The sequence below is a fragment of the Lithobates pipiens genome, unplaced genomic scaffold (assembly GCF_037356315.1).
Source record: "Lithobates pipiens isolate NorthernLeopardFrog02 unplaced genomic scaffold, aLitPip1_a1.2 Scaffold_8, whole genome shotgun sequence".
Taxonomy (NCBI): Eukaryota; Metazoa; Chordata; class Amphibia; order Anura; family Ranidae; genus Lithobates; species Lithobates pipiens.
In genome coordinates this window covers 679,844,476-679,854,663 of record NW_027507903.1, presented here as the reverse complement: position 1 = coordinate 679,854,663, position 10,188 = coordinate 679,844,476, and the positions used below count along the sequence as shown (strand labels likewise).

General features: G+C 42.0%; 1 protein-coding gene across 1 annotated transcript; it reads left to right on the top strand.

Annotated features, from left to right (window-relative positions):
- The first annotated feature begins 1,704 nt into the window (after positions 1 to 1,704).
- LOC143962063 (E3 ubiquitin/ISG15 ligase TRIM25-like) lies at positions 1,705 to 6,304 on the top strand. The gene has a single exon (XM_077471400.1). It carries the CDS (start codon positions 1,966 to 1,968, stop codon positions 3,535 to 3,537), a length of 1,572 nt encoding a protein of 523 aa, XP_077327526.1. The 5' UTR covers positions 1,705 to 1,965; the 3' UTR covers positions 3,538 to 6,304.
- Positions 6,305 to 10,188: the final 3,884 nt, after the last annotated feature.

The window sequence follows — 10,188 nt, the reverse complement described above, 5'->3', positions numbered from 1 at the left end:
TCGGGTTACAGATCTGATGCCGGCTGGCAGACATTTCTCCATTACACCTTTCTAATATGTTGGATGCCCTCTGAACAGCGATGTACAGCATTACATGGTTGGAATATACCATACAATTTTTTGATCATTTCTTTATTCAAATATTGTTTGAAAAAGATCAACTATTTGCAAATACTGTTTGTTTACCATTACTTGTGTCTTCTTATAATGCTTATAGATGGGAATGTAATACATCACCAGCCCCTGAAGAAGAGGTTAGATCTCTTAACAACCTTGAAATGCGTCGGGCCGTTTCCTGGTTATTATTGTTATTTATGTGATTTTCCTCTTTATGCAATAAAATGTATACTTTGTTACAAACTTTGAAGACTACTGCCTAATTAAAGTCCCACTAGAGGAAAAAATTGGTTTTGTATTCTCCATAAATCAGATGTCACCAGCAGAGCCCCCCCTCCATAAATCAGATGTATCCTCAGCGGAGCCCCTCCATAAATCAGATGTCCCCCCACAGAGCCCCTCCATAAATCAGATGTCTCCCAGCGGAGCCCCTCCATAAATCAGATGTCCCCCAGCAGATCCCCTCAATAAATCAGATTTCCCCCAGTGGAGACCCTGCATAAATTAGATGTCCCCCATCAGAGCCCCTCCATAAATCAGATGTCTATCAGTGGAACCCCTCCATAAATCAGATGTCCCCTCAGCGGAGCCCCTCCATAAATCAGATGTACCCCAGCAGATTCCCTCCATAAATCAGATGTCCCCCAGCAGATTCCCTCCATAAATCAGATGTCCCCCAGTGGAGCCCCTCCATAAATCAGATGCCCCCCCATAGGAGTGCTCTTTTACAGTGTTGTATAAATGTACTGTATTCACGACAATGGGCAACTTCCACCATCTAGCAAAATACCAAATACAGCCAAAAGCAACCACCGTCCACATCCAGAAACAACCACCGTCCACATCCAGAAATTAAAGCTGCAAGATCACCCCACAATCTGTCTAATAACAAGCGTTTTTGGACCCTACGACGTTGCACGCATGCGCGGAGAGTGAGGCAGAATCTTACATTTAGATTCTCTCTCTTCGCCGCTCTCTGTTGCTGGCCTCTCATCGGAAAATGCATCTGATGAACTGAGCATGCTCAGTTGATACGTCACACCAGCTGATCAGGTTATCAGCTAAAGTGACATGATGTGCTGCGCATGCGCAGTGCGTTGGATGCATTTCTCTATGAGAGGCATTATTAACAGGACACCGGCACCCATGCAGGGGGTTGTCTACCCCTCATCTATCCCATAGTTTGTAGACACTTTAGCATTTTTTGCACACTTATTGGGATCTTTTTTTACCAAAAACATGTAGCAGAATACATATTAGACTAAATTGATGAAGAAATTTGATTTTTAAAATGTTTTTATTGGATATGTTTTATAACAAAAACAAAAATATATATATATAAAAAAACATTTAAAAAAAAACTATTTTTTTATTTTATAGCGCTAAAAATGCAGTGATGATCAAATATCACCAGAAGAAGCTTTGTAGGAAAATTTCTGTATATTGAATTTATGTGCAGTGTTACATGACGATCCAATTGTCAGTTGAAATAACGCAGTGTCGTAACGCAAAAAATGGCCTGGCCATGAAGGGGGGTAAATCTTCAGATGGTTATATAACCAATTTCCTTTTCATCATGATGTAATCATCTCCACTTTTCATGTCATTGCACTTAGTGCTCCGCATGTCTTCTCCACATCCGTCTTTCCCTCTTTCTCTCTTCTAATGTTGGGAGGTATAATTCTCATTACTACTGCAAAACGAATCTCCTCCCTTCTGTACTCTGATCTCCGTGTCCTATAATATTCATCCAGCCTCACCCTGTGTAGGAGGACGTCACCCCTCCCCCATCCACATTCCTCTCCGGTGTCAGAGACTTTCAGTCTCGTTTCTCTTCTGCTGTCAGCGATGGCGTCTGGTGATCTGAGAGCTGAGTTGGAATGTTCCGTCTGTCTGAACATTTATACGGATCCTGTAACCCTGAGATGTGGTCACAACTTCTGCCGGGTCTGTATTGATGGTGTGCTGGATACACAGGAGGGGTCTGGAGGATATTCCTGTCCTGAATGCAGGGAGGAGTTTCCTGATCGGCCTGCATTGCCCAGGAACATAACACTACGTAACATAGCAGAGACTTTCCTGTCTACTCATCAAGATCGGGAAGAGTCCGGGGTCTTCTGTACTCACTGTGTGGACTCTCCTGTACCTGCTGTTAGATCCTGTCTGCACTGTGAGGTTTCTCTGTGTGATAAACACCTGAGAGTCCACAAAAAGTCCCCAGAACACGTCTTATGTGACCCCACCTTGTCCATGGAGAGCAGGAAATGCTCCGTCCATAAGAAGATCCTGGAGTATTACTGCACTGAGGATGAGACCTGTATCTGTGTGTCCTGCAGTTTGGCTGGAGAACATCGGGGACACCAGGTGGAGACACTGGGTGAGGCTTCTGAGAAGAAGAAGGAGACACTGAGGAATGTTCTGCAGCAACTTCTGACAAAGAGAGAGGAGACGGAGGAAAGAGTCCAGAGTCTGCAGGAACACCGGAGGAAAGTAGAAGAAGAAGCCGCTGGTGACACCGAGAGAGTCACTGCCCTGTTTAGAGATCTCAGGAGACGTCTGGAAGACCTGGAGAAGAGAGTCCTGAGGGACATCTCCGGGAGGGCAGAGCGGATCTCCATCTCCATCCGGGATCTGGAAATAAAGAAGGAGGAGCTGTCCAGGAAGTTGCGTCACATTGAGGAGCTGTGTAACGTGACGGATCCACTGACTGTCTTACAGGAATCAGACACAGGTGACTTGTGTGATACTGAGGATGGAGATAATGAGGACAGAGAGAGACATGAGGAGCTCCTCCATGATGGAGGGGGTCTGGATGTGGCGGGGGTCTTACACACAGGTTTATCTGATATAATAACAGAGGTAAATGTATACTTCTATATACAGGGAGCTGCAGACATATTACTGGATGGAAACACAGCTGTTAATAATCTACAGATATCAGATGACAGGAAAACTGTATCCAGGTCATATATAGACCAGAATCACCCAGAAACACCAGAGAGATTCCAGGATTGTTCTCAGGTGTTGAGCAGTCGGAGTTTCTCCTCAGGGAGACATTACTGGGAAGTGGATGTCGGGGGGTCAGAGAGCTGGAGAGTCGCGATGTGTTACCCCAGTATAGAGAGGAGAGGGGAGGAGTCATTGATTGGATGGAATAAGAAGTCCTGGGGATTGGACAGGACTGGTAATAAGTATTATGTGATACATGACAGTAAAATGATGCTCTTACCCACCAATCCCTCCAGTAACAGAGTCAGGATATATCTGGATTATGAGGCCGGGCGGATCTCCTTTTATGATCTGTGTGACCCGATCCGACACCTTCACACCTTCACCACCACCTTCACTGAGCCCCTCCATGCTGGGATAGGTGTATATAGAGGTTGTATAAAGATATGTGGGGGGAGGCGGGAGATGTGAGAACTCCGCCCACAGTCTGGTGATGTCAGAAGAAGGAGGGGAATTCATTTAATATTCATCCAATAGTATATAGCACTGGGCGGGGCTTCCTGCAAGTTTTTCTACTATAAATAAATGTGACATTTCTTACTGATCGCTGTGATTGGGTAGAATATCTGTCCAATTATTGGAGTAACAATAACATGTTCCTATTGGTCAGTGAGAAATCTATCTATCTATCTATCTATCTATCTATCTATCTATCTATCTATCTATCTATCTATCTATCATCTATCTATCTCTCCCATAACAATCTGACATAATACTTTCTGTATTTTGTCACAATATTTGACATCATCCATCTCCTCCCCCTGCCCCTCCCCCTCCGCTATTTACCCTTCCCCCACATGTGGTCCCTCTGTATGGGGGAGGGGCAGCCATGATCAGACATAGAGGGGGGGTGGGGTCACTGTGATGGGATAGGATGGGGTCACCTCTCTGCCCCTCCCCCTTCCCCCTCCATACAATCTATACTACAAAGAGATGGAAATAAATGGAACAATCTGAGAGGAAATCTATGAAGACGTCATCTAGAGATTTATTACTGGAAGAAGAAATCTGATCAGAGAGCCCAGACTGTTTTTAAGCAGAGTGGGTCAGGATTAGATCCCCTGTCAGGTGTTTTTCTTCTATCCGGGGCTCCATTATAGAGATTTCCCCTCACTTCCTGTCCCAGTGACAACATTTATCTAGACAGGAAATGAGGGGAACTCTCCAACATGAACACAGACTGAAATAAGAATGATATGTTTAGTATAATAAGGAAGGGGAAGGATTAGAGCCCCTGTCAGATGTTTATATGTCTGTGTCCCTGTACAGATTTCTCTCCCTCCTTGTATTGGTGTCACCAGGACAGGAAGTGAGAGGAAATCTCTCTAAGGCTGGGATCACATTGCTGTGCAGATCAGATGTCATGTCTGTGTGATGTGAATTCAGCCGTACAAACTGTGTGACTGAAATCACATTCACACCAGAATGGTGCCGGACCCTTTTTTTTGGTCCTCACTGGAATCGGATCACATTGGGTGTCACATCTATACAATCCGATTCCTGCACCATTTCAGCGTTTGCACTGCGATCTGCGAAGTGATCTGGGGGTGTCATTAACTTTCCATTGACCCCCCGCAGCGGTTCTCAGATGTCAGTGTGACCGTCCGGTGATTGAGGTGTGATGAGGGAACCCGCACAGGAATCGCACTGGTTCCCGCATCCCACAAGTCTCATCCCAGCCTAAGGCTCCATTCACACCTATGCAGGGGGCTTTTCAGCCTTTCTGATGTGCTTTGCACAGGTTTTTATACCGTGATTTCCATTTTGTGTTTTTTATGCATTTTTTTTTGGGGGGGGGGATTTGTTGCTGGGCAGATTTGACCACTTGGTGCCCACACTATAGCCGAAAGACGGCTACAGCGCTGTCTTAAAATGCCGGGAGGGCGTCCATGTACATCCTCCCGTTCTCACACTGCCCATCCCCCTTGGGATTCAACTGATTACAGATCGGGTAAAGGGCGAATCACAGCGAGCCCTTTACCATGTGATCAGATGTCAGCCAATGGCAGCTGATCACAGAAGTAAGCAGGAGTCAGTCAACAGCTTTTTTTCCCCTCGTGCTGTCAGTGTTCTGAAAAGAAGAAAGCCGTTACCCATATTACTTAGGGACCCTTTATGTGTCACGCTACTTTAGGGTTCCAAATTACATTAATAAGTCTCCTTGTCATTTGCTCACTTAGGGCAGTCACAGCCCCCGGCCCACTTCTACCACCTTTTATAGCCCCCCATCAATCCATGTCAGAGCCCTGAGTCCTCACCCATGTAAGATACATGGTGGGTTATGTTGGAGCTTACATAGGATTGATGATGTCACCCCTCCATCATGTGACAGTATGTAAGTCCTGTGATTGGCTGCTCAGGCCTGAACACTGCATGCTGGGAGAAGGTCACATGATCCCTCAATACCCAGGAAACTGGGGACTTAGTGAGGACTTTGATGGAGGAACATTAAAGGAAATTATAAGTGGGTGTGTACGGCTCTTGGGTCACCTATAGAAGGGGGTGGGGAATTGGTTCTAATGGCTCCTCCCAGTACATGAGCACTGTGTATAGTGAGATGGGAAGGTGAAGAATTGTATAGAGTGCCGGAGCTGAGAGAGAGCACAGAGTGTAATATGACTTATTGTCTGTGTCCGAGCTGTGATGTCATAGTAGGGAAATGGCTGCCGAGGGACCCAATGTGGAAAGTACAGATAGAAGCGTACAGGCACTTTAAGAACAAATCAATCTCCGTCTATCTATCTATCTATGTATCTAACTATATCTATAGGATTATAATGTGTAGACAGTCTCATTCCTTATTATTAATACATTTACAATGACTTTATTCTATTGATTATTTTATTGTGTGAAGAAATATAAATTAATAATAGATCTACAAATTGGAAGAGATGAAAATTGATGGAAAAAAGATTTACTAATGAAAGAAATAATGGGATTTATCACTAATATAATGATATCACTATAATAATGTATGATTACTAGAACTGGAATGTGTCCCCAATATAATGTGTCCCCATAGAATGGATCACCAATAGAATTCTATGGGATCTCTTTTATAATGGATCCTAATATAATGTGTCATGTGATGGTGTATTATAATCACTAGATGTGTCCTGGTGATGGGAGAGGAATTAGGAAATGAAATGTTATTGTGAAATAAAGATTCTTTATGAAATCAATATTATTATTATTATTATATAGGGTTTATATAGAGCCTATATTTTATACAGGGCTTTACAACATGAAGACAGACATTATGAAGGCAGACATTACAATTAGAGTGTAATAGAGGAGGAATCAGAGAGCCCTGCACCTTTAGAGCTTACAATCTAGAAGGGAGGGTCAAGAGATACAAAAGGTAATAACTGTGGGGGATGGGCTGATGGAGAAAATAAATGTACAGTTGTTAGGTGGGGGTAGGGTAGGCTTCTCTGAAGAGATGAGTTTTCAGGGATCGTCTGAAAGTGGACAGAGTAGGAGATAGTCAGACAGATTGGGGTAGCGAGTTCCAGAGGATGGGAGAGGCTCGGGAGAAGTCCTGGAGGTGAGCATGGGGTGAGGTGATGAGGGATTTATAGAGCGGGAGGTCTTGGGAGGAATGAAGAGAGCGGATTGGTTGGTATTTTGAGACTAGCTTAGTGATGTAGCTGGGGCCAAGTTGTGGATGGTTTTGTAAGTTATTGTTAGTATTTTGAATTTGATTTACTAGATGAGTGGAATCCAGTGAGGGATTGGCAGAGAGGGGTGGCAGACACTGAGCGGTTGGTAAGGTGGATGAGCCTGGCAGCAGCATTCATGATGGACTGAAGGGGGATTTTTTGCAAAAATATTGGGCTTGTAATGCCGCGTACACATGATTTGGAATTGCGCTCAAGCTTGTGTTGCCTACATATGGTCACACCAAATCCCGACAGTCAAGAACACGGTGATGTACAACATTATGACAAGCCGAGAAAATGAAGTTCAATGCTTCCGAGCATGCCTTCAATTGTTTCCGAGCATGCGTAGGAATTTTGAGCTTCAGAATTGCATACAGACCAACAAGAATTTCCAAGAGAAACTTTTTCCGTCTGAAAAATTGGGAAAATGCTCTCAATCTTCTGCTGGCTGAAATACCGCCAGCAAAAGTCCGATGGAGAATACACGCGGTCGCATTTTCCGATGAAAAGCTCTGATCTGTCTTTTGCTATCAGAATTTCTGATCGTGTGAACGCGGAATTAGACCGCTGGGCAAATACGATGTGACATAAAGTATTGCAATGATCAACATTTTGTTCTCTAGGGTGTCTGAATTTTTTTTTGATATATATTTACAAGTTTATGGACTTGACCATCAAACAATCCAGTGGAAACCACGGCACAAATGTGGCCAACAGATTCCTGTTTAGAATGAAATGACAAATTATCAGGCAAAACAACAAAATCAGCAAACATGTAACAGAAGCATACACATAGTTCCCATAGAATTCACACTTACCTGCTGGTGTGTAATTAGGTGATGTAGGTACACATCACTTACCTGCATTGTAAGAAAATATGACATTTTAATAACAATAACACAATCTTACAGGATTGATTTGGATACATTTTGTGTGGTCTCTTACCTCATCTACCAACCACTTTGTTCCACGCAGTGTTATGAAGGAAGAGACATGGAGCTTGTAAGGCCCTCCAACCACTTCCAATGACTCCTCATCTTCCTTACTCCATAACATTTGAACTGGAGAGGAAAAAAAAGGTTTGTTTGGTAGAATATCAAACCTATAAGGTCAATGAAACAAGAACTGGATAAAACATAATGCCAAACAGTGGCAACTTAATAACGGCCATAAGATTGAAAAGGCCAGACCGACAGGGCACAGCCAAACATATGACCAACCGGGTCAAACTATCAATAATCCATTAACTGATTCCTCTCTCCTCTACGGTTTGCACGATATTCCATGTAGTATCTAGCGAGGGCTTAAAATGCAAGATTTATGTATTGAATTACATGTATAATAAACATTACACTTAATATAGTACATAGGAGGTAAAACAGACTGACTAAACACAGGGAAAATAAATATATGTATAAAAAAGTACAATATATATATATATATATATATATATATATATATATATATATATATATATATATATATATATATATATATCTATATATATATATCCATCCTACTCAGACATCAAGTTTTCTTGTACCTCAATAGTGACAATCTTTGTTGGTGTTTTCTACAGCATAATGAATAACTGAAGGCCTCTGTTGACTGGTAGAAGTATTGCTGATGTTTCCTTGAGGCGTCTCCATCGATTGATTCTCATCACGTTCCTGGATGGTGACTGGGTCGTCTTCCGTTTTGGTCCCCCGGTACGGCTTTAGGTGGTCCACGTTGTATTTGTTCTTCAGAGTTGCTCCTTCTTTATTTGACAATGTAGCCATCTTCCCAGATATTGCTTGGATGACATAAGGCCCATAGAAATCGGGCTCAATCGTTCCGCCTTTCCTTCCTTTCTTCCGCATGTTGAAGAGAAGTACTTCTTGCCCTACACTCGGCAAAAGGTTTAATATTTTTTTTTCTGATCTTTCCTTTTACACACCTTTTGTTGTTTGTTCTGTGACTTGGAGATGTTTTCCATTGTGGCTGCTTTGACCATCTCCATTGCAGATTTCTTCTCCTCCAAGTAGGAAACAGATCGACTTTCTTCTGGAAGGACAATATGGGAAAGCTAAAAAGGATATATAAAAAAAAATAATAAATACAAAACACAAAACATTAAAAGTATGGAAAAAAATCTTAATGACAATTAACAATATTTAACAAACACAGCTGCACTATTTGACCTAAAGCTGTATGGACTGGCTGATTGTAGGAGTCGGGAGCCAATACATTTCCAGTTCAGCCCTTCAGCCTCAATCACTTCCACTACAAGTGATAAGTTATCATATGTCAGCACACATTTGCAGCACAGATTTCAGTGGCTATTTGCTAACTTAGCATTCGCAGCTGCTTATAAACGTAATGCACCGCAGATGAGATCTGTAAATTACTATGGCCAAAATATTTTCATTTTAGACAGAAACATAACTAACCGGCATGTCAACAGGAACCTCGTGATTTGCACTTTGGACCTCAGAGAGAATAATGTTGCTTCCAAGTAGATGTCCCGATTATCCTGCTTCTCGCTGACTCATTTTATAAGAGCTCTACAATGACAAAAAAATAAAAAAAAAAGAATAGCTAAACAAACAACACATTTACAACTCTCTTGAAATCAATATAATACTTCTTGATATAAAATGTGCAATACTGAAAACCAGTGGAATTCAAAAAGAAAACAAAAAAGAATAAAGTTGTAATAACATATTATTAAACCAGAATTGGAATTGAACTTGCCTCTTTATGTTGTGGTTGGTTTTCTCATCCATCCCGTTGGTTTGCGGATGGTACGGAGCCGTCACACTCCTTTCCATAGTAAGTAGACTACAAAGCCTACGGCTGAGCTGTAAGAAGATAAGGATGTATCAAATACAAAGAAAGTATCAAGATAATAACTCTTAAATCATTTTTACAACAATGCTACTTTGGAAGTTCACCTACTTGATTCACAAACTCTTAGCCTTGGTCAGACAGGATTCTTTTGGGACAATCATGTCTGTAGATCATCGAACAAAGGTGTTGTCCCACTTCAGCAGCACTTTTAGTTTTTAGTGGGAATGCCTCCACCCACTTAGAAAAATAATCAGTTGCTGTGAGGATATATCGATATCCATCAATGGTCGTTGGCAATGGTCCCATCAAGTCGATTCCAATGAGCTCCCAAACATTCGGCATCTGATAGGTTAAAAAATATATTATTTTTAAATGTATGAAATATAATGGGTAGCTTATGTAAAATAAGATATTGCTTTAAGAACATTTACCTTAATAGACTGCAATGGCTGCATAACTTTCATCCGTTTTCCCACCTTCTGACACTTATCACATTCCAGGACCTTCAAGAAAAGAATTGTTATCATGTGTGCAGCTTTCACAAGTATGTAAATACACAAAAATAAGT